The 25196-nt window shown below is 45.5% G+C and overlaps 1 protein-coding gene across 1 annotated transcript in view; it reads left to right on the forward strand.

Moving 5' to 3' along the window:
- LOC123997379 (obscurin-like) overlaps positions 1 to 25196 on the forward strand; it is a 56398-nt gene that overhangs the window by 30127 nt on the left and 1075 nt on the right. Inside the window, 40 exon segments of the mRNA XM_046301547.1 lie at positions 113 to 188; positions 264 to 349; positions 2508 to 2617; positions 3034 to 3237; positions 3399 to 3481; positions 3587 to 3760; positions 3898 to 4057; positions 4181 to 4288; positions 4746 to 4910; positions 5228 to 5386; positions 7155 to 7332; positions 7517 to 7630; positions 7780 to 7947; positions 11749 to 11851; positions 12253 to 12382; positions 12559 to 12688; positions 14628 to 14730; positions 14846 to 14985; positions 15093 to 15205; positions 16474 to 16642; positions 17004 to 17091; positions 17230 to 17430; positions 17708 to 17768; positions 18014 to 18091; positions 18302 to 18474; positions 18590 to 18616; positions 18716 to 18868; positions 18969 to 19014; positions 19138 to 19206; positions 19361 to 19457; positions 19460 to 20826; positions 20829 to 21120; positions 21243 to 21374; positions 21464 to 21586; positions 21778 to 21945; positions 22090 to 22195; positions 22419 to 22658; positions 22901 to 23118; positions 23262 to 23358; positions 24939 to 25088. Of these exon segments, the coding sequence (XP_046157503.1) occupies positions 113 to 188; positions 264 to 349; positions 2508 to 2617; positions 3034 to 3237; positions 3399 to 3481; positions 3587 to 3760; positions 3898 to 4057; positions 4181 to 4288; positions 4746 to 4910; positions 5228 to 5386; positions 7155 to 7332; positions 7517 to 7630; positions 7780 to 7947; positions 11749 to 11851; positions 12253 to 12382; positions 12559 to 12688; positions 14628 to 14730; positions 14846 to 14985; positions 15093 to 15205; positions 16474 to 16642; positions 17004 to 17091; positions 17230 to 17430; positions 17708 to 17768; positions 18014 to 18091; positions 18302 to 18474; positions 18590 to 18616; positions 18716 to 18868; positions 18969 to 19014; positions 19138 to 19206; positions 19361 to 19457; positions 19460 to 20826; positions 20829 to 21120; positions 21243 to 21374; positions 21464 to 21586; positions 21778 to 21945; positions 22090 to 22195; positions 22419 to 22658; positions 22901 to 23118; positions 23262 to 23358; positions 24939 to 25088 (6559 nt within the window).

The raw sequence follows: 25196 nt of genomic DNA on the forward strand, positions 1-25196 counted from the left end.
ATGTGAACTGGGTCATATGCAGTAATTGTTTCTGCCTTTGCAAGGGGTGAGTTGTTTGGTTTGGTTTGGTTGATAGACTGAAAATCATATTTTGTTTTCTCTGTCTCTCCAGTGTCTAGTCCCTCAGACTACGACACAGCTCCAGATTTCATAGAGCCTGTTGACATCACCCCCAAAGATCCCTGCAGGTAAGACCTTCACAATCTTCATATAACTTCCAAAGACATTTAATCATATGTTAATAAGCAAAAATATTCCCACAGGGAAAAGGAAGAGGACCAGTTACCCCATAAGGATAAAGAACAGAAAGTCACCCCTCAACCACCAAAGAGGCATTTGAAGGTCAAAGGTCAGCCATGTTTTGTTGCGTTGTTAGACCTAAATATTGAGTTGTTGCCTTTCGTGGTTATGGTATTTCACATTGTACTGAAATCATTTACTTTAACATTGATTTTTTGTAAATATTATAATAATTTAATATCATACACATGTAATGGGTTTCAGTCTGTGTTGTGTTGAGTAAAGACATTATTGTAGATGTAGAAAATAACAGGTACCTCTCAACAGCATCTGTACCTTTTCCAATAGGAGAAGACACAGGGATGCAAATACCTATACAAGTATTTGTGCACAAGCACATGCAATGCACATGCAATCCATTTTACTGTGGCTTTCGAAAGTATTCGCGCCCATTTTTCCTAATTTGTTGCCTTACAACCTGGAAATAAAATTGATATTGTTCTCAGGGGGATGAGATTGTTGGGTTTGCGCCAGACATAGGGTTTTCCTTGATGGCCAAAAAGCTTAATTTTTGTCTCATCTGACCGGAGTACCTTCTTCCATATGTTTGGGGAGTCTCCCACATGCATTTTGTCAAATACCAAATGTCTTTGCTTATTTTTTTCTTTAAGCAATGTCTTTTTTTCTGGCCACTCTTCTGTAAAGCCCAGCTCTGTGGGGTGTCCGGCTTAATGGGGTCATATGGACAGATACTCCAATCTCCACTGTGGAGCTTTGCAGAACCTTTAGGGTTTCTTTGTTGCCTCTCTGATTAATGTTTTCCTTGCCTGGTCCTTGAGTTTTGGTGGGCGGCCCTCTCTTGGCAGGTTTGTTGTGGTGCCATATTGTTTAATAATGGATTTAATGGTGCTCCGTGGGATGTTCAAAGTTTCGGATAGTGTTTTATACCCCAACCCTGATCTGTACCTCTCCACATCTTTGTCCCTGACCTCTTTGGAGAGCTCCTTGGTCTTCGTGGTGTCCTTTGATTGGTGGTGCACCTTGCTAAGCGGTGTTGCAGACTCTGGGGCCTTTCAGAACAGGTGTATATATACTGAGATCATGTGACAGATCATGTGACACTTAGATTGCACACATGTGGACTTTATTTTAACAAAAAACTTTATTTAAGTAATTATGTGACTTCTGAAGGTAATTGGTTGCACCAGATCTTATTTAGAGGCTTTGTAGCAAAGGGGGGTGAATACATATGTACTCACCACTTTTCCGGTTAAATTTTTTTTAAAGTTTTATGAAACAAGTTATTTTTCTCATTTCACTTAATCGATTTTGACTATTTTGTGTATGTCCATTACATGAAATCCAAATAAAAATCCATTTCAATTGCAGGTTGTAATGAAACAAAATAGTAAAAACGGCAAGGTGGGTGAATACTTTTGCAAGGCGCTGTATAATACAATGTAATATAGAACTAAAAATAATACAACCCCTTGTAATTCTCAAAGGGTAACATACCTGCAGTGAATTATAATATTAATCATTTTATAAATAAATAGTAAAATAAATAAATAAAATGTTATCTGCACCTGTTGGATAGTAAAGCAATATCACGTTAAGCATGATGCTAATTAAGGCGAACACTCCATTAAGATTGTGTACAAAGATAACATTCTAAACAAACAGAATTCAGACTCTGTGCATTAATAAAGTTTACAGGGAACACATTCTGCTACTTGATAGTATAAATATAGTTATATTTACACAATTTTAATGTTATAAATGTCAGAGCAGAAAAACACATGTCTTCTTCTCACATTGGAGAAGGTAACAAACATTGAAATGGATGATGCAACACAGATTCAGGAGAGCTGGGCTAAACCATTCTACATATCTTGATTGTCATAATTATACCACCTTGGTTAAACTCAAATGACAGATAAAGATTCATAATATAATATAATTCATAATATAATAATATATAAGCATAATATAATAATACACCAACAGTCATGGTTATGGTTAAGGCAATACCACAGTATAAGAACAATTTAGAAATAGAATAACCCATAAAGTGTCCTCATTGAACCAGTCCAATCTATGATCACGAAGTTGAATTTAAATAATAAGAGTGACAATAGTCTGGTATGAAAGCTGTCTTGTTCATAACCTAAGGGAACAACATTACCTTGCTTCATACAGTACACGTTACTCAATGACATCTGCACGCTCCTGTTCACTTCTCTCACTTCCTCTGAATGTCCTACCAGCTACTGATGCCAAGCTGAGGACTCTGTCCCCGAAACACCACTGTGCCCACACGCCTGCTGCTCTCACAGGTTCTGGCTCAGAGTCAGATGGTGAAGAGGACAGAAGAGAGGTACAGTATGGTCTACTTTGGAAAAACTTCCTCATAGCAGCCCCGCCCCCCCATTTTAACACCCCTACTACTCCAATAAGTGCCATGGGATCTTTAGAGACCACAAAGAGTCAAGACACCCATTCAACGTCCCATCTGAAAGACTACACAGGGCAATGTGGGCCATTGAAATATTTTTTTATAGACCAGAAGAAAGAGTGCCTCCTACTGACCCTCCAACACCACTTCCAGCAGCATCTGGTCTTCCATCCAGGACCAACCCTGCTTAGCTTCAGAGGCAAGCCAGCAGTGAGATGCAGGGTGGTAGACTGCTGGATTATACCATAAGCAGTCATTTATGATCAAAAGATACAAATGCGAAACATTTGTTGCTATAGCATTTTGGAACTAACATTTTGACCAACTTTTTTCCACAGACATTTGATATCTATGTGGCCAGAGCTAACTGCAACTCTCAACAAGGTGGCAACAAGGAGAGCTTTGTGTTGAAGGAGGGACAGTATGTGGAGGTCTTGGACTCTGTCCACCCTGAGAAGTGGCTGGTCCGTACCAAACCCTCCAAAAACAGCCCCTCACGCCAAGGATGGGTCTCCCCTGCATACCTGGAGAAGAAGAGAAAGGTATGACGTCATCAGTATGTTCTGGTAAAGGATGGGCATAAAATGGACAAAATGGACATATTTTGACCATTCAATCAACTACTTTTTATGTTTCTTCACCTAAACAGGTAATGATAATTTTTGACTGTACATTTAACCAAACTGTTTTGCATTTTGTAAAGGAAACATTCCCACAAGTGAGGACACCACAACAGGAGATGGATGGATCAGGTTATACAGAGGAAGAGTACAGAAGAACATTAAGGTGAGTGAATTAATATTGTTTGATCACAGAGTTCAGCATATTTGATTAGTATAGTCTCTTATAGAATACTATCAGCATTCAATGTGATATTTCTTCCGTCTTTAGCCAATTGATCCAGGGGCTGATTGATGGGGAGGAGGAGTTTGTGAAGGAGATGAAGGACTTTACATCCCACTACCTGCACCACTTAGACACTAGCCCTCATGTCCCCATCAACATCATCAACCAGAAAGAAACTATCTTCCGCAATATCAAGGACATCATGGCTTTACACGAGAGGTGATAACGTCACAACTGTTCTCTTTGTCGAGAGTGAGAGCTGGTTAATCAAATAAAATGTTGTTTAATATACATTTTTAACTCATATAATGAAAAACGAGGTAAATACTGTCCTTATTGTCCTATCCCCTACTCAGGTCTATTCTGCCCAGCCTCAGCGAGTGTTCTACTGATGATGACGTGGCCATGCACCTGGTCAAACACGCAGAGGACTTTCAGAAGTATCTGCAGTACATGATGGGCCAAACACAGGCAGAGGCCTGTGTCACTGACAAGACCATCCAGCAGTACTTCAAGGCATGCAATCAGATAATTTACCATAGTGCACAAATAATTGACCCTCACACCCAGAAGCAAAACACTTTGCTCTCACATGCTCCCAGTTTTCCACGCTGACATTCACATACCTTTGTGTTCCAGCAGAACACGAGAACAGAGCCTGAGCACTCCGAAACTGCAGTGCTGGATGTCATCACCTTCTTACAGAGACCAGCGGAGAGGATTCAGACCTACCAGGCCTTGCTCAAGGTCAGTGCTCATTATACGATTCTAAGTGTCCATTTTGAGACCTTTCCAAAGCATTAATCCATGGATTTCTCCCTGTGTGTGCGTGTGCGTGTGCGTGTGCGTGTGCGTGTGCGTGTGCGTGTGCGTGTGCGTGTGCGTGTGTGTGTGTGTGTGTGTGTGTGTGTGTGTGTGTGTGTGTGTGTGTGTGTGTGTGTGTGTGTGTGTGTGTGTGTGTGTATAAGTGTCCATTTTGAGACCTTTCCAAAGCATTAATCCATGGATTTCTCCCTGTGTGTGTGTGTGTGTGTGTGTGTGTGTGTGTGTGTGTGTGTGTGTGTGTGTGTGTGTGTGTGTGTGTGTGTGTGTGTGTGTGTGTGTGTGTGTGTGTGTGTGTGTGTGTGTGTGTGTGTGTGCGTGTGCGTGTGCGTGTGCGTGTGCGTGCGTGCGTGTGCGTTTGCGTGCGTGTGTGTGTTGACAGGAGCTGATCAAGAACAAGGCTAAGTGTGGGAAAAGCTGCTGTCTGTTGGAGGATGCATTCTCCATGGTGTCCTGTCTGCCCTGGCGTTCTGACAACCTGCACCAGGTGTCTCTGATTGAGAACTACCCTGCCCCACTCACTGCACTGGGAGAACCCGTCCGCCAGGTAACTCACCCATAACCCACAAAGAGTGGTTGAGCTCTACCTGCTGATGTTGTTAGCTCCAGAGAGAAGGGATAGATGAATACATCAAAGTGTCCAGACTAGCTGAGGTCAGATGTGCCGTAACAATCCATGACGGTTGTTGCTTTAAATGTTGATGGGGACACGGCATCATTGAAAACTGAAATGTCAATTAACTGACTGGATAAAACGTGCAATGCACCATCTTGATTACGTGTTTGAGATGTGAATGAAGTCATTTCTTCATGGATAATGCAGTTCCATCTGAAGCTTTGATGCCACGTCTTTCCTCCTCACAGGGTCCCTTCACTGTGTGGGAGGAGTCTCCTGAGATTAAGACGTCCTCCCGGGGGCACCAGAGGCAGGTGTTTCTCTTTAAGGACTGTGTCCTCCTTTGTAAGCTCAAGAGAGACCCCGGCATGAACTCTGACACCTACGCCTTCAAGAACAAGATGAAGGTAAAAACCTGGCCCTCCTCCTTTGCCTTAGTCAATGTAAATGTGTAGTCCAAATCCTCACAGCAAACATATTGTGTTACCGACTGGGGTTCGAACCTAGGTGTCAAATCAAATCAAATGTATTTATATAGCCCTTCGTACATCAGCTGATATCTCAAAGTGCTATACAGAAACCCAGCCTAAAACCCCAAACAGCAAGCAATGCAGGTGTAGAAGCACGGTGGCAAGGAAAAACTCCCTAGAAAGGCCAAAACCTAGGAAGAAACCTAGAGAGGAACCAGGCTATGTGGGGTGGCCAGTCCTCTTCTGGCTGTGCCGGGTGGAGATATTAACAGAACATGGCTAAGATGTTCAAATGTTCATAAATGACCCGCATGGTCGAATAATAATAAAGCAGAACAGTTGAAACTGGAGCAGCAGCACGGCCAGGTGGACTGGGGACAGTAAGGAGTCATCATGTCAGGTAGTCCTGGGGCATGGTCCTAGGGCTCAGATCCTCCAAGAGAGAGAAAGAAAGAGACAAGGAGAGAATTAGAGAACGCACACTTAGATTCACACAGGACACCGAATAGGACAGGAGAAGTACTCCAGATATAACAAACTGACCCTAGCCCCCCGACACATAAACTACTGCAGCATAAATACTGGAGGCTGAGACAGGAGGGGTCAGGAGACACTGTGGCCCCATCCGAGGACACCCCCGGACAGGGCCAAACAGGAAGGATATAACCCCACCCACTTTGCCAAAGCACAGCCCCCACACCACTAGAGGGATATCTTCAACCACCAACTTACCATCCTGAGACAAGGCTGAGTATGCTTTATCCGGGTAGCCGGAAAGTAGAGCATTGCAGTAGTCTAACCTAGAAGTGACAAAAGCATGGATAAATTTTTCTGCATCAATTTTGGCCAGAAAGTTTCTGATTTTTGCAATGTTATGTAGATGGAAAAAAGCTGTCCTTGAAATGGTCTTGATATGTTCTTCAAAAGAGAGATCAGGGTCCAGAGTAACGCCGAGGTCCTTCACAGTTTTATTTGAGACCACTGTACAACCATTAAGATTAATTCTCAGATTCAACAGAATATCTCTTTGTTTCTTGGGACCTAGAACAAGCATCTCTGTTTTGTCCGAGTTTAGAAGTAGAAAGTTTGTAGCCATCCACTTCCTTATGTCTGAAACACATGCTTCTAGCAAGGGCAATTTTGGGGCTTCACCATGTTTCATTGAAATGTACAGCTGTGTGTCATCTGCATAGCAGTGAAAGTTAACATTATGTTTTCGAATCACATCCCCAAGAGGTAAAATATATAGTGAAAACAATAGTGGTCCTAAAACGGAACCTTGAGGAACACCGAAATGTACAGTTGATTTGTCAGAGGACAAACCATTCACAGAGACAAACTGATATCTTTCCGACAGATAAGATCTAAACCAGGCCAGAACTTGTCCGTGTAGACCAATTTGGGAGCAACAGGACTATCCTATCCCTCTGAGCTTAAACCAATGCATTAGCTTGGGGAGATAAGTGTTCAGGCTTCAGGCCTACTTATCTTATGAGTGTGGCAAGGTTATAGTTTTATTTTAGTTTTGATTTTATTTTGAAATTCAGTTAAATTTTAGACCTGATTACATTGTTTTTTTAAAGTATTTATATTTAGTTATAGAAATTCGGATTATTATTCGTTTTAGCTTCAGAGTGGTTTACCGAACCATCTACATTGCATATAGAGTACCGTCCTTGTAATATGAGCATCTCCCCCTCCACAGCTGAATGACGTGGAGGTGAAGGAGATGGTGGGGGGAGATGAGAAGTCCTGGGAGCTGTGGCATGAGCACCGCGGCTCAGTGAGGAGGTACACACTGCAGGGTCATTCCACCTTGCTCAAGCTGTCCTGGCTCAAAGACCTGAGAGAGCTGCAGCAACGCTCCAGCCTGACTACTTCTAGTGAGTTCCTCTGACTAGGTCTTTTGGTAATGTCCATTGTTGAGTCTGCCTAGGAATATCACCGGTTCAGTCCCCTGTTCGCTCTGTTCAGCATTAAATGTATCCAATGTTAGCTCTGGGGAGCAGTAGCTCTGTTGCTTGGTCTCTTCCCATTATTACAGTAGTCTTGTGGTTGTTTCTTTAGGTCCACCAGAGTTCAAAGTTCTCCTGGCTGACTGCACAACAAAGATCGGGCAGACAATCAAATTGGCATGCAAAGTCACAGGAACACCCAAACCAGTGGTCAGCTGGTTCAAAGGTAAGAGTCACAGGAACACCCAAACCAGTGGTCAGCTGGTTCAAAGGTAAAAGAGTGAGCAGCATAGTAAGCCTTTTAAAACATTTTTATTTTTTGACATAAGACGTTTTTTAAACAGCAGTGTACGGTCTCTGACATGACTTCCCCAGATGGCCTGGTCCTAGAGGACGGCCCTCACCACATCATCACTGCAGACCGGACAGGAACCTGCTGTCTCATCCTGGACGGGGTCACTCCCAAGGACTCTGGACAGTACGTGTGCTATGCCTCCAGCCCCGTGGGTCATGCTAGCACACTGGCCAAGATGGTGGTGGACGGTGAGTGTAATGATGGGGCGGTAAGTCGGAAACAGGTGTAACGTTTTAATAAAACAACAAAACCAAGAACACAACACTAATATAAAGCAGAATGCCGATACACAGGAACAATACCAACTGGTGAGTGAACCTGGGAGAGTGACATAAAGGGGAGGAAATGATGAAGGTAATGAGTCCAGGTGTGAATCATAATGATTAACAGGTGTGAATCATAATGATTAACAGGTGTGAATCACAACGATGATTCCCAGGATCAATGGTTAGTATTCCAGCGACGTCGTGGACTGGAGGGGAGGAGCAGACGGGACAGTACCACCCCTTCTGACGTGCGGATCCTGCCACAGGACGACGACCCTGGGGACGAGGAGCGAGTCGATCCAGGGGGGGCGAAGTTGGAAGTCGGGAAATTGGGATCCAGAATGTCCTCCACCAGAACCTAACACCGCTCCTCAGGGCCATACCCCTCCCATTCCACCAAATACTGGATCCGACCCCCCCCCCCCCCCCACGATGCCGGGAGTCCATGTCGTAGGGGACAGGGGGGGACAGCATCAGCTAGGGGACCAGGAACCTCCGACCTGAGAAGGGAAACATGAAACGAGGGTGAGATACGGTAGTGACTAGGCAGTTGTAACCTATATGTCACCTCGTTGACCCTCCAGAGAACCTTGAATGGCCCCACAAACTGGGGCCTCAGTTTCTTGCAGGGCAGGCGGAGTGGGAGGTTACTGGTAGAGAGCCAGACGCGATCCCCAGGGTGGAACACAGAGGTCTCACTGCAGTGGTGGTCTGCCTGTTGTTGTTTTTTACGATGGACGGTGCGCTTGAGTCTCACGTGAGCGTCGCTCCACACTTCTGCGCGCCGGAACCACTCATCAACCGCAGGAGCCTCGGTCTGGCCCAGAGTCCACGGAGCCAGGGCCGGTTGAAAACCCAGAACACACTGGAAAGAAGTCAACTCAGTGGAGGAGTGACGCAGCAAATTCTGGGCATACTCTGCCCATGGAAGAAATCGTGCCCACTCACCCTACCGGTCCAGACAGTGACTCCTCAGGAATCTCCCCAGCTCCTGGATCATCCTCTCCACCTGCGGTTGATGAGGCCGGTACCTGGAAGAGAAGCTGACAGTGACCCCGAGCTTCTCCATGAAGGCCCTCCATACTCCAATATGAATTGGGGGCCACGGGCGGAGACAATGTTCTCCGGAAGGCCATAATATCGGAAGACCTGCTGGAAGAGTGCCTCAGCGACCTGAAGAACTGTGGGGAGACCAAGAAGGGGAATTAACCGACGTGACTTAGAAAATCTATCCACTACCACCAGAATGGTGGTGAAACCATCAGAGGGAGATCGGTTACAAAGTCATTGGATAGATGAGTCCAGGGTCACTGAGGCACGGGAAGTGGTTGGAGCTTCCCTGTTGTAGCATTCCGAGTAGACTTGGTTTGGGCACACACAGAACAGGACTTGACATAACGAGTGACACCCTGTGCCAAGGTGGGCCACCAGTATTTCTTAGCAATGGAGTGGATGGTGCGAGAAATACCTGGATGTCCAGCGACAACCGCTGTGTGCGCCCAGGTTAGCAGCCGATCCTGTATCACTGTGGGAATGTAGATGTGCACAGGAGGACAGTTCAGGGGTGCGGGCTCTATCTACAGAGCATGGCAGATCTCCACATCTATGTCCCAGACCACAGGAACTTTGACTTGTGAGGATGGGAAGCAGGTCCTCCGGCATTCAGGTGACCAGTCTGATTCTCATCCTCGACCATGAAATGGTGGGGTTATGGCGTTGAAGGGAGGCCGAGGATGATCTTGTAACTGATGCACTGGTGAGGAAGGTGATATTCTCCTGCTGATTGGACTGGTGAGGGTGGTGAGGGTGAGTGGTTGGGTGATGTGTGTGATGGTTCCGGATCCTAGAGGCCGACAGTCAAGACCTTGAACCAGAAAAGTAGAGGAGAGCAGATAGGTAGTAATATTGAGAGAGGAGGCAAGTGTCTGAACCATAAAGTTCCCCGGCGCGCCGGAATTCACAGGGCATGAGAGACAGTCAGCCAGATTGATGGGTACTAAAAATAGTTTAACAGGAAGAGCAGTAGATGGAATACTCACTCGTGGTCCAGGGGATGTAACATCACATGACCGTCCCTCTGCTCTAGTGGATCGTATTGGACACTGCTGGCACTTCTGCCCTCCCTGGCCACAGTACAGACAGAGCCCCAGCTGTATCCGTCTACGTCGTTCTGCCGCGGAAAGGCGTGTGACCCTTACCTCCATGGATTCAGGCTCTGATCACGAAAGCTCGCCGAAGGAGGGAGAGAAGCGATAAAGATGCCGACGCTCCCGGAGGAGGTTATCCAGACGGAGGGCCATCCCAATGAGTGCATCCAGGGTGAGGATTGTCATCCCAATGAGTGCATCCAGGGTGAGGTTGTCATCCCAATGAGTGCGTCCAAGGTGAGGTTGTCATCCCAATGAGTGCATCCAGGGTGAGGTTGTCATCCCAATGAGTGCGTCCAAGGTGAGGTTGTCATCCCAATGAGTGCATCCAGGGTGAGGTTGTCATCCCGGCAGGCCAGTTCCGTCTGGACCTCCTCGCGCAGACCTCTTCTAAATAACGTGCTGAGGGCAGGCTCATTCCATCCACCGGAAGCTTCTACTGTCCGGAAGGTAAGCCCATATTCAGCAGCAGTCTGATTCCCCTGCTGGAGCTGAAGCAGACACTCACCTCCCGCTCTGCCCTCTGCAGGATGATCAAAAATACATTGAAAAACAGAGCCAAGAACTCCTCATAAGACTCGAGCTCCTCCTCTCCTCTCTCCCAGACGGCCATAGCCCATTCCAATGCCCGCCCAATCACGGAAAAATAACTGTGGCAACCTTAGACCTCTCGGTGGTGGGGGCTATCACCTGGTGTGCGAAATAGAGGGAACACTGAAGGAGGAAGCCAGAGCATTTGGATGGTGTCCTGTCATATTTCTCAGAGAAAGATAGACGGGCGTCGATGATGTGAGCGGGTTGCTGAATGGGCTGGTGTGCTGACTCGTTGGGTAGACTGGCTCTAGAATATCCTCCGCTGAATCGTTGGGTAGACAGGCTCTAGAATATCCTCCGCTGACTCGTTGGGTAGACTGGTTCTAGAATATCCTCCGCTGTTGAGACGTTGTAGACCGCGGAGAACATCTTCCATGGCCATCCCCAGTTGAACATAGTGTTGACGAAGAAGGTCACCTTGTTTATCAATCACCTGGGAGATGTCCGGTTGTCCTGCTGCTTCCGTATTTTGAGCTGGTATTCTGTAATGAATGATGGGGCGGTAAGTCGGAAGCAGGTGAACAATTTTAATAAAACAACAAAGCCAAGAACACAACACTAACATAAGATGATTCCCAGGACCGGTGGTTACTATTCCTGCGACAACGTGCGCCGAAGGGGAGGGGAGGAGCAGGAGTAGACGTGACAGTGAGTCAACGGTCACTTGCAGTCGCTTCGGTGCTGAACTCAGCACCCACAATCAGGACTGACAGAGCACTCGGTCCATAGAGATCCTACTAAATGACGATGTACTATTTATTATTAAATGTATTAGTGTATTCTAATTCCTAATTCTATGATTCAGCCTACCTCATGCACAAATTACATGCTGATGAAGATTAGAGCTTAAATACACTGAAATACACAAATCATATACATATGATTTTGCTATCCAACATGTTACGGTATACTCCATGTCCTATTGTGCAAAGATCATTCGTAATGCATAGAGTGAATTAACTCATTTCCTCTTGTCCAACAGCACCCCCCAGGTTCATTACTAGGCTGCAGAGTGCATGTCTGATGGAGGGAGAGGAAGTCCAGTTTACCTGCTCCACGCACAGCACACCTCTACCCCGAGTCAGGTATGGTACAGTAAACTGCACTGGGTTTACTGATGCAGGATCTTAATTTGATCACCGTGTTGCAGGACAATTTTACAACTTTAAATGTATTTGAGGTTTAAAAAGGCTTCTGAAGTTTGTAATTTCCACTTTGAAATGTCTGACTCTATTTCCCCTCACAAAAATGTCCAGTAATTAAAATCCATGAAATAATTCACATTTCCTGTTGCTGCAGGATTATTTTCCTGTTTAGCAAACTGACTCAAATTAAGATCCTACATCTGTACTCAGTATTCCCATACTATGTCATGAGAACATGGGCTCCCAGGATTCAATGTTTGAACCATACTTATTAAGATTCCCATTGAGATCCACCCACATGTTGTTATTTGGTTGTGTGCCCTGGCATGTTCTGGGGGCAGGTGGTTTAAGGATGCCAGAGAGCTGTCAGACCAGAGGAAGTACCACATAGAGAGTGACGCCCGCAGTGGGATCCTCACTCTCACCATAATGAACCCTGGAGAGACAGACCTGGGACAGTATGAGTGTGAGGTAGGCGTATTGTATGAAACCCCTTTATGTACATTTGTAATGCTTCTTCCTAACATGTAGGTATAACATTAAGGTGCAATATACTGGTGATTTTCTTCATAGCAATGCACCCTAGGAGCTTTTGAACACTCTTATAAAGAAGTTAATTTAAAATGTGAAATCTTGTTATGTTTCAGCTGTGGAACCAGTTGGGTAGTGCCAAGAGTAAAGCAGAGCTGTGCGCCGCCTTCACACAAGTGATTGACAGTGAGCCTGACCAACCACAGGTCCTCTTGACCAACGGTAGGAGAGTTCCACCCAATCAAGGTAAATGTCCACCTGGGAGTAAGGAAGCAGGTTTTGGGAAGAAGGCTGTCTACACTATAAGACATGGTTAATAGGGTGACAGTAATATATTTAAGCAATAAGGCCCAAGGAGGTGTGATATATGGCCAATATACCACTGCTAAGGACTGTACATAGCTGTGGTATATTGGCCATATAGTAAAAACCACCGAGGTGCCTTATTGGTTAAACTGGTTAAACTGGTTACCAATGTAATTAGAGCAGTAAAAATAAATGTTTTGTCATACCCGTGGTATACGGTCTGATATACCATGGTTGTCAGCCAATCAGCATTCAGAGTTAGAACCTCCCCAGTTTATAATATAGGATAAAGATCCCCAAGGTCCAACTCTTACTGATTTCTCATGAGAGACAAGGATAAGTATTGCGTTATCCCAGTTTTATTCTGTGGACAATATAAATGTAGTGTTAACTGACGAGGGATTAGGAAAGCACATGCCATGGTTATTCCTTAGTTTCACCTCACTTCAATTTACCTCAAACCACTTCACTTTATCTCTGTTTTCACACTGTCAGTCATCATTGCCATTCCTCATTTTCAATTTGGATTTGTCTCATTACCTAGGTTACACTTTCTCTTCCATGTCCTTCCAAACACCCTTGAAATCATAAACACTTCCAGTCACCTACATTAGCAATCAACATAGATATCATATCATTCGTAGTTGTACATATTCATGAAAGACATTGATACACTTTAGTATTGGATGTTTTGGTTTGTGTTTTCATCATGTTTCCATCTTTTAGAAATGAATAGTATTGGAACGGACTGGGTCATTTGCCCCCATTTGACTGATCTTGGTGGATTTCCAAAAAGCTTTTCCAAACAGGAGAAAGAAGGGGCCATAGCTCATTTACATCTAGAAGTGTTTACTAGACACATATTAAGCCTGGTCCAAGACTGAAATGCAATGAAGATTCTCCATTGATCTTGCTTTTTAGTCCATGACTAGGCTTAATCTGAGCCTGGGTAACCCCACCCAGAGTCCATATCAGGACCTACTTACATTTAATCAAGACTGAAATGCACTTTCAATGAAGATTCTCCATTGATCTTGCTTTTTAGTCCATGACTAGGCTTAATCTGAGCCTGGGTAACCCCCCCTCAGAGTCCATATCAGGACCTACTTACATTTAATCCATATCAAACACAGTTAACAGATTTAAGTCACCAAGTACATTCAATTAGTCCATTTATATAAATACATATGACAGATCACTGGCATTGCAGTATGTATAAATTGATTTCCTTCATGAGCTATGATTTCACCTCTAAGTAGTTTTCCTTTAGACTTTTGGACACCAATTGATCATGTGACTCCATCCATTCTCTGTAACCCTGCTCTCCATCCCACTTCCTCTGTATTCCCCTGAGCAGGAAGTACCTCACAGAGCCTTCATCATGTAAGTCTTATCATGTTCCCAGTATCATGGACCCAGTGCATGTGGATGGGTCCTCCTCTCTCCTCTCCAACGCATGCTCAGCTAACTCTCCACTCCTACCCATACAAGATGGTCATGTGCTGGGCATTAGGCGCTCCTTATGCCCCTCCCCCCCATGTGTCCATGTCTTCCTGTTCATGGGCTGATTTACAAACTATTGGGTGTCCGTCAAGTCTGGAGGTAAGACGTGCACTGGTTATTATGCTTATGTGAGTCTGGAGGTAAGGGTACTGTATGTTCCTAATATTTGCTTTTATCATATTTTTCACATTCTATATTTTTAAATAGACAGTTGTTAATGCCTCGACACGCTTCGCCTCAGTCAGAAGTTGGCATGGCTTCAAAAAATATATTAAACTTAAAGGCCAGCTAATATTAAGTCATGATTTTGAATTCTAAGACTCTAAGATAACCTAAGGACATCAGTCTGTGAGTGATGCAATTGTGCTTCCTCCAGACTCAGATGGCTGGTCCACTGCCATGGTGAAGCAATGGCTTCAGACAGATTTCAGCCCCACATCTATCGTCAAAATGCTCTTCCAGCCTGGATATGCTAAGCCGTGAGTCTACCAGCCAGAACTGTGATACTGTACATTATCATACTATTGCACCGTCTCTCTCTCTATCCCAATATATGTACCGTCTCTATATTTTATCACAATATTTTCTCTACAGCGCTGAGGGTGGCCCAGAGGAAAGGGACCCCACCACCAGAGGCCATGTGGAGGTGCCCCAGTTCCCCAATGATCTTGAGGAAAGACCAGAGGTTGAGGAGGAACTTTATCTCCCTGAGACCATACAGGAAATGCCAACAGGTACTTGTACTGTGCACACTCACACTGTAGTTCATTGTTTTTGAAGTGGCCACTGTTCCTAAAACTTGAATAATCTCACGGAATTACTTAACCTCCTGTTTCCTCAGCTCCTCCCTCTACTCAGGTGCCGGCAGAGGACCTATGTGTGGAGTCTGGCCAATCAGCTACCTTCACCATCATCATCACAGGAAGGCCAACCCCCGAGATTCAGTGGTACAAGGTAGGGAAGCTTCAAACCGATGTGCCTTCTCAATCTAAGACCACCATCAACTGATTCACTGTTATAAATAACTTCATACTAACCTTTATTATGATATGACATGCGCCATATCACTCCAGCATATCTGACACTTATCAAATGAGCAGTAATCTATACTGAACAAAAATATAAACCCAACATGGAACAATTTCAATGATTTCACTGACTTACAGTTCATATAAGGTAATCAGTCAATTGAAATAAATTCATTCGGCACTAATCTATGGATTTCACATGACTTGGCAGGGGCACAGCCATGGTTGGGCTTGGGAGGGCATAGGCCCACCCATTTTGGAGCCAGGCCCACCCACTGGAGAGCCAGGCCCAGCCAATCAGAATGAGTTTTTCCAGACAAAAGGTTTTTATTACAGACATAAATACTTCTCAGTTTCATGAGCTGTCCAGGTGGCTGGTCTCAGACAATCTGATGGATGTGGAGGTCCTGGGCTGGTGTCGTTACACGTGGTCTGCGGTTGCGGTTGTGAGGCTGGTTGGACATACCGCCAATTTCTCTAAAACAACACTGGAGGCTGCTTATGGTAGAGACATGAACATTCAATTCCCTGGCAACAGCTCTGGTGAACATTTGTGCAGTCAGCATGCCAATTGCACACTCCCTCAAAAATTTCAGACATTGTATTGTGTGACAGAACTTTACATTTTAGAGTGGCCTTTGTTGTCCCCAGCACAAGGTGCATCTGTGTAATGACCATGCTGTTTAATCAGCTTCTTGATATGCCATATCTGTCAGGTGGATGGATTATCTTGGCAAATGAGAAATGTTCAAATAACGGGGTTGTAAACTAATTTGTGTACAAAATTTGAGAAATATGCTTTTTGTGCAAATGTATCTTTTATTTCAGCTTATGAAACATGGGACCAACACTTTACATCAGGGCTGTCCAACCATGTTGCTGCAGAGCTACCCTCCTGTAGATTTTCACTCCAACCCCAGTTGTAACCAACCTGATTCAGCTTTTTAAGTAACCAATTATTAGAATCAGGTGCACTAGATGAGGGTTGGAGTGAAAACCTACAGGATGATAGCTCTCCAGGAACAGGGTTGGACAGTCCTGCTTTACATGTTGTGTTTGGATTTTTGTTCAGTATATATGGATTCTGTTGCCTTTGTAATATTTGGTATCCTCTTCTACTGCCGGGAGTCTGAGACCCCCTGTGTTGTCTTAGAAGCTGTACCTTATTACTTTGTCACTCTTATATGATTGGAGGATGGAGAGGAGCTGTTGGCCAATGAGAATGTGGAGGTGGTCCAGAATGGTGCACGCTGCTCTCTGACTGTGCTGTACCCGGAGAGCGAGGATGGTGGCATCTACACCTGCTGGGCCTATAACGACTCCGGACACACATCCTGTCAGGCTCAGCTCACAGTGGAGGAGGGTGAGGCCTCAGGACACACATACGCAGTTTCTCAAATGATTCCCTTTTCCCTTCTACAGTAGTGCACAACTTTTTGCTAGAGTCATCCCACTGAGTACACACTGGTTGAATCAATGAAATTACGTTGAACCAACGTGGAATAGATGTTGAATTTATGTCTGTGCCCAGTGGGGTATGTCTTTCTGTTCACTGTCCTTATTGTTACATTCATTCAAGCTAGCTGATGCCAAACCTTCGGCAGTTTTACCACAATATGCTTGGAAGGTGTGCATCCTTATCTGAAACCAACTTAACTGCACATACATGATATTCTCTGTCTGGACTACCTGTGACTGCATGGCCATGGTCCTCTTCTCTGCAGGTCCACTGGAGTCGCAGGAGAGAGAGGTGGAGCTTGGGAAGAGGAGGAAGCTGCTCTCTGTGTATGACGTCCATGAGGAGATAGGGAGGTAAATACTGACCTGTTTGGGGTATCCTATTTACCAAGTCTGCAGTCAATCTGCAACTGTGGAGACTTACGCTCCCTTTAGCTGTGTCCCAATTATCTAAAATGTCTTCCGTCCTTTGTCTTCTCCCTGTGTCTGTAGAGGCACATATGGGGTGGTGAAGCGGGTTACCCACAGGAGGACTGGTGAGGGCTTTGCCGCCAAGTTCCTGCCCCTGAGGAGCAGTACGAGGACCAGGGCCTTCCAGGAGAGAGACCTGCTCTCCCGGTTGGCTCACCCCAGGGTGTCCTGTCTGCTGGACTTCTTCTCTACACGCAGGACCCTGGTCCTGGTCACTGAAGCGTATCCTTCCACATACAGTCCTCTGATGAAGAGTGGAAATGTAAATAATAAAACATACTGTAGCTTGTGAGCTTGAACAACTTCACCTGCACACCGTGTTTGTGAGTTTTAAAAAAATCGGTACTATTTTGTCTTTCACATCTTTTCTTTGGTGCGAATAAATAAAACAAATCAAACCTGGAGTAGGAAATGGAACATGAGGACAACAAAAAAAACAAATTTGTGCTCAATTTGATCAATGTATAACTCTGTATATTCTTCTTAATACCATCTATAGCTGCTCTTCTTATGGTCTTCTTGATCATCTGCTGTTGAAGGGATCGGTCAGTGAGATAGAGGTAAAACATTACATCTCTATTCTGTGAAGGGCGGCAGGTAGCCTAGCGGTTAAGGGTGCAGGCTGGTAACCGAAAAGTAACGGATTTGAATCCGTTGACTAGGTGAAAAATCTGCTGATGTGCCCTTGAGCAAGGCACTTAACCCTAATTGCTCTGGATAAGAGCGTCTGCTAAATGATGTAAAACACAACATTGTTGGACCTGTTTTGTCCGAATGCTTACAACCTGCCCGTATAATGTACCAGGTGCAGATGTACGTTCAGCAAATCCTGGAGGGAGTTGGTCACATCCACAGCATGAACATTCTTCATCTGGACATCAAAGTAAGCTCTTCCTACATCCATATTCATAAAGCAGTTGGTATATTTCATTTGATTCTTAATACATACATTTTGTTTTGTGTGCATTGAAACAATTCAGAATGGTCATTCACATTACATGATCAATTCCCACACATAGAAATAGAATGAATAGAACAGGCTTTATTAATTCTACTACTCTGTTCCCTCACCCACTGTCTGTAATTCACACAGCCGGACAATATCCTAATGGTGTTTCCACCCAGAGAGGAGATCAAGATCTGTGACTTTGGCTTCTGTCAAGAGATGGACACTTCCAGACACCAGTATAGCCAGTTTGGCACTCCAGAGTTTGTAGCACCTGAGATCATACATCAAGACCCTGTCACTATGGCAAGTGACATCTGGTAAGCTAAATGTACTCTCTGTTTCAGTACATCTATGCTACTGTTTGTGACATTCCTGTCATGTGAAGGTACAATGTCATGATTTATCACTACAGAAATGTCTTATCTTTGTTAGGTCCATTGGTGTTGTGGCGTATTTATGGTAAGTACTGATTTGAGGTTTGATATTATATATTATATTGTCATCATACATGTAATGCGAGTGAGCGTTGACCGGTGAAATCATGCTGTGTCCTGGCAGTCTGATGTGCCGCTGTCCATTTGTGGGGGAGACGGACCGGGCCACTCTGCTGAAGGTGGGGGAGGGGACACTGAACTGGGACGCACCTGACCTCATCTACAGGAGCACAGAGGCTCAGGACTTCCTCCGTATGGTCCTGCAGCCAGACCCAGAGTAAGATACACCACCATTGAAATTAATAAAGATCCCTCCTACCCTCGCCGCAAATATATATCATATGGATATAACTCTAAATTATTTGTTCTCTCTTCAGAAAGCGACCAACTGCATTTGAGTGTCTGGGGCATGAATGGTTCCAAGTAAGAGTTATACCATTTTATTTACTGGTATGTCTCAGCCAGGGTTGACGGAGACGAATGAAATAAATGGAGGAAAAACAAACTCTTGCCTAATACATTCTGTCATTTTGATTACACTGTCAGAGCGAGGATGAAACTGATGTCATCAACACAAGGGCTCTGAAAGTCTTTATCTCAAGGAGGAAATGGCAGGTACAGTAATGAGACTTTCAACTCTGTCCAGTGCAGTCTTGTCTCATCTCTCTCTTTATGCAGTATATCCAGTGTTTACTTAACTGTCTCTTGACAGCTTTGTATGACTGTGCTGTCTTCTCTTTCACCTGCGTTATCTCCCCTCGCAACCCAGCGTTCTCTGACCTGCCTGGGCTCTGTCCTCACCCTGAGGTCCATCCCAGAGCTGCTCGATGCCCCTCCTCGGGAGACCTCTGTCACAGCCCCGCGGGACCCCACGAGCCCAGCAGCACCTCAATGAGCAGCGGCTCCTCCTCGGAGTACGACGAGGCCGACGCCTGGGACTTCTTCCACCACTGCACCACCACAGAGGAGGATGAAGATGAGGAGGAGGAAGACTTCGATCTCCTCATGGAGAGAGCCAGGATCCCTGAGCCCTTCGCCAAGCTTAAATTGGATGAAGAGGAGGAGGAGAGGATCATGGAGGAAGAGGAGATGGGAGGACAGAGTATCATGCTAGAAAGGAGCATAAGCAGGCAGTCCGTAGGGTCCTCGGACACCTCCAGGCAGCCAACCCCCCAGAGGGAACGGAGGGTCAGCCGAGACAGCAGCCCATCCTTGTACTTCTCCGAGGGTGATGACAGCTCCGTTTCCGGGAGTGAAGGAGGGCGCATCGCCAGGAGCAGCCTGATCCACAGCACCTTCTATGACAGCTCCGCGCAGCTCTCGCCCATGTCCGCCCGCCACATGACCCTCAGGGACAAGTTCCAGGCCAAAAAACAGGAGAGGGGCCGCAAACCGCACCGCAGCAGCCTCTCTAGCCGCCTTAACGAGCCGCTCATTGAGTACATGGAGGACGAGGGAGATACCAATCACGGGCAACGGCGAGGGTCTTTGCAGTCGTCCATGCTCAAGTCTTGCTCCTTCGACAGCGGGGTCGGCCTCTCGCACAATGCACCCCCGCACAGGAGGAGCAGGTCGTTGGACGACTACTCCCGACGCTCACCAGGATCCGCCAAACGCAGTGAAGAGGAAGGTGCTTTGAGTCTTAAGGAGGATTTCACTGATGAAGAGGAGGATAAGAGCTTAGTCGTTGCCCCTCCCCAGATCAAAGGTAGAAGAGGTTCAGTGGCAGTGGCTCCCGCACAGCTTATAGCCAAGCTTCAGAAACTGGGTGCAAAATTGCCCCATGCTGGTCAAGAAAAGAGCTCTATGCCAGAGCAGGGGAGACCAGGGAAGGAGGAAGTGGAGAACCTGGCTGGCTCGCAGGGCTCCCTGGCTGAGTCCTTCATCCTCGAGCATGGCTCTGAGGCCTCCAGCAGGCTGGGCTCCTGTGAGGATATGTCCCACGGACGCCCTTTTGCCACACATAGAGGGAGAGCAGGGAATGAGTATGATGACCAGGAGGAGCCCCTGATCACCCCGTCCCCTTGCTCCCTGCTCCAGGCATCTGAGGTTGAGGATGCTGAGCAGGAGCCCCAGCGCCAGAGAGGCCAAATTCAGATCCCACCAAGAAGGACAACACACCCCAACCAGAACCCAACGGACAGAAATAAGGGTGCGGTAGAGAGGAAGGTCCTGCCGGTGAAACCCAGTCCCAGTCTGTCCATCAAGGCCCCAGAGAGGCCCCAAGGGCCAGAGATACAAAGGCACGACTCCAGAGGCATGCTTCCACACCTGCCCTCGAGGCCAAACCGCCCACGGGGAAGTCTCCTAGGATGTCACCCAAAGTTGGGTTAATTAATCTGTTCCGCAGGCAGTCCTGGGCAGGGCATTCCTACTCCCAATTGGAGGGCGCGGAGCAGGGACCCACACTAGGGGAATTGGAGCCCCAAACCCCCACCATGTCACTAAAGAAAAAGATGAGGGCATCAGCCTCTAGCCTCACCAAGCTGTTCACTAAATCGTCCAGCAAGGAGGACTTAACGAAGGGAGGTGAGCTACCGTACAATTTTGTTTAGTACACTTTTTAAAATGAGATCTCTCTCATGAGGTGGAAACCTTTTTTCAGTTAGTTCTGAAGAATCTGAATCTTTATGTGTCTTGGTGTGATGCAGGGCCGATTGTAAAGGGTTCATATCTTGTTCCGCCTGAGCAAGAGGCAAGCCCTGGCTTGGAGAGCCCAAAAAAGAAATCCAAGTTCTTCTCCTTCAAAATACCCAAAATACCTGCATTCAAAAAGAACACAGGTCAAGTATATATAGACTCAATTTACAATCTATTCAGCAGGATACTGTCTCTCTGCAATTCTAAATGTGTCTTTCTGTTTTCTCTCCAGAAATGCCTATCCGCCCCACCAGGCCGGATGTGCACCAGTTGGAGGCAGGTGGATTTCTATTGGTATGGAGACCAATGCAGTCCAGCGACCCAGTGGTTTACGGTGTTCAGTACAGCACAGATGGTAAAAAAAACACTGCTTACAGATCACACAGAATATTTCAATTTTGTACAAAAATGGATATGTCCAGGTGAAGTGAAGCTACGCTAAACTTAACAAGTTTGTCTTGTTAACAACACTATCTACTGGAGTGGGCAACTGGTGATGACGATCTCAACATATATTTGAAACGTCCTTACTCTGTGCTTCTACAGGTGTGGAGTGGAAGCTCCTGTCGGAGGAGGTGACAGACAGTTGCTACGTGGTGAAGGACTTACCCAGAGGAGCAGGGTACGTGTTCAGGGTTGGCTGCATCATCAAGACAGGCACAGGACCTTTTAGTGACCCTTCTCCACCTGTTGTTATGGCAACCCATCCTGAAGGCAAGAAAATTCTAAATATAGAATTTTGATTTCCTTATGTAAATGTATATGTTTATTGGTGAAAGTCTTTGATGTTCTGTTTTAGTGCTCCCTCTCCCTTGTTGAGTGTGTGGCCAGACATAATACTTCTCCTTTGAACTACAGAGACCCACATTCCCCTCATCCAGACAGAGTCCCCAGGTTCAAAGGGCAGTACGTCAGGAGGTCAACCTAGCCACAAGACCTACAGCTTCCTCTCGGAGATCAACAGGTACTGAATATCTATACCGGGTTAGGAAAGTTGCAGTTTCTTATGGACGACGTGAATGTGTACTAATTTAGCATATCTAAATTATAATGTAAACCCTTGCACAACAGCATACACATATTTTTCTAAAAGTTATGACACATCTTTACTTCATGCCTGCAAGTAGCCTAGACAGAGGTGTGTGCAATGTCTCTCACCACTACTTGCAACATTTTGTCCGTATCAGGGGCCGTTTCAGCGTGGTGACCCAGTGTCAGGACAGCCAGAGCCAGCAGCTGTTTGCTGCCAAGATCACCCCCTGCAGGCCAGAGAAGAGACAGCTGGTGCTCAGAGAGTACCAGCTGCTGAAGAGGCTCAACCACCCCAACCTGGTGCAGCTGCACACAGCGTACATAACCCCTTACTACCTGGTGCTCATCCAAGAGCTGTGTGCCGGCAGAGAGCTGCTCTACAACCTGGCTGAGAGGTCAGACAGACACACCATTGAATATGATCGCTGCCTGCTTTACATTACAACATTACTTAGTAGTGTTTGGGGGTGGTGTGTGTGTTGGTTTGTAGTGTTAGCTGGCTAAGGGGACTTGCATCTTACAGAGTATCAATGGTGGTTAGTGAAAACCACATGCAGAAGATGGGTTTTATATAAACAAAAAGGGACTATACTTCACCTCCCACCCTCCCTCCTCCCTCCCTCCTTCCCCCAAACAGACACCTGTATTCTGAGCTCCATGTAGCAGAGTTGCTGGCTCAGATCCTGAGTGCCGTGGACTACCTGCACGGCCGTCGCGTTGTCCACTTGGACCTCAAGTCAGACAACATGCTGGTGACGGACTGCAACATGCTGAAGATCGTAGACCTGGGCTCCGCTCAGTCCTTCACGCCCGGACAGACACTCAACATAGAGCATATTCAGGGACAAGAGAAAGGTACAGCAAGAGGATGACTTGGGACGATTACCAGGAAGGATGACGTGTTGAACAAAACGATATATTAACTGGCATGTACTTCTGGAAACGTTATTTAATGTAAAACTCTTATGAAGAATGTTCTCTCTATCATGTTTTGTCAGTTTACATTGTCCTTCCTAAAGCTCCGGAAATCCTTGACGGACAAGGAGTCGGACCTGAGACTGACATCTGGGCTATTGGGGTGTTAGCATTTATAATGTAAGTATAGAAAGACAAATGAGGATTTATTCATTTAGCAATAATTACACTTCTCTGAATGTTTAGAGCCCCGATTGCCCAGGATGCGTCAGTTTGATCCTATATACAAAACACTGAGTATACAAAACATTAACAACACCTGTGCTTTACATGACATAGACCGACAAAGTGAATCCATGTGAAAGCTATGATCTGTTATTGATGTCACTTGTTAAATCCACTTCAATCGGTGTAGATACATGGGAAGAGACCGGTTAAAGAAGGATTTTTAAGCCTTTAGATAATTGAGACATGTATTGTGTACAGTGGCTGGTGAAAGTGTTCACCCTCTTGGCATTTTCCCTATTTTGTTTCCTTACAACCTTGAATAAAAATAGATTTTTTTGGGTGGGGGTTGTATCTTTTGATTGACACAACATGCCTACTGCTTTGAAAATGCTAAATATTGTTTTGTGAAACAAACAAGAAATAACACAAAAATACTAAACAAAAATACAAAACTTGAGCGTAACTATTCACCCCCCCAAACTCAATACTTTGTAGAGCCACCTTTTGCAGCAATTACAGCTGCAAGTCTCTTGGGATATGTCTCTGTAAGCTTGGCACATCTAGCCACTGGGATTTTTGGCCCATTCTTCAAGGCAAAACTGCTCCAGCTCCTTCAAGTTGGATGGGTTCTGCTGGTGTACAGCAATTATTTTCTTTAAGCAATGGCTTTTTTTCTGGCCACTCTTCCGTAAAGCCCAGTTCTGTGGAGTGTACGGCTTAAAGTGGTTCTATGGACAGATACTCCAATCTCTGCTGTGGAGCTTTGCAGCTCCTTCAGGGTTATCTTTGGTCTCTTTGTTGCCTCTGATTAATTCCCTCCTTGCCTGGTCTGTGAGTTTTGGTGGGCGGCCCTCTTGGCAGGTTTGTTGTGGTGCCATATTCTTTCAATTTGTTTAAATAATGCATTTAATGGTGCTCTGTGGGATGTTCCAAATTTTGTATATTCTTTTATAACCCAACTCTGATCTGTACTTCTCCACAACTTTGTCTCTGACCAGTTTGTAGAGCTCCTTGGTCTTCATGGTGCCACTTGCTTGGTGGTGCCTCTTGCTTAGTGGTGTTGCTGACTCTGGGGCCTTTTCAGAACAGGTGTATATATACTGAGATCATGGGACACTTAGATTGCACACAGGTGGACTTTATTTACTAATTATGTGACTTCTGAAGGTAGTTGGTTTCATAGTAAAGGGGGTGAATACATATGCACGCACAGTTATTATTATTTATTTATTTTACATTTCACTTCACCAATTTGGACTATTTTGTGTATGTCCATTATGTGAAATCCAAATAAAAATCCATTTAAATTACAGGTTGTAATGCAACACAATAGGAAGGGGGATGACTACTTTTGCAAGGTACTGTATGTGTGCCATTCAGATGGTGAAGGGGGTATGATAGTAGGTGCCAGGAGCACTGGTTTGTGTCAATATTAGGAAGGTGTTCCTAATGTTTTGTATACTCAGTGTAGAGTAATACTGCCATGTATTCCTCTTTTTGTCCTCTGATGTATCCTCGCTCTAACCATCTAGGTTGAGTGCAGACAGCCCGTTCCACTCAGACCTCAACTGGGAGAGGGACAGAAACATCCGGAAGGGGAAGATCCAGTTTGGCCGATGCTACCCTGGCCTGTCAGAGGCAGCAATCACCTTCATGAAGAACACACTGAGCAACAAGGCCTGGTGAGTCCATTGGCCACATCTTAGCCAACCAGGTTCTATACTTATTATTTGAGATAGCCAAGGTACACCCAAAGTTGTTTCATTGAGGGGTAATTGATTGTTAGTGTT

This window comes from Oncorhynchus gorbuscha, linkage group LG02, assembly GCF_021184085.1.
Source record: "Oncorhynchus gorbuscha isolate QuinsamMale2020 ecotype Even-year linkage group LG02, OgorEven_v1.0, whole genome shotgun sequence".
NCBI lineage: Eukaryota > Metazoa > Chordata > Actinopteri > Salmoniformes > Salmonidae > Oncorhynchus > Oncorhynchus gorbuscha.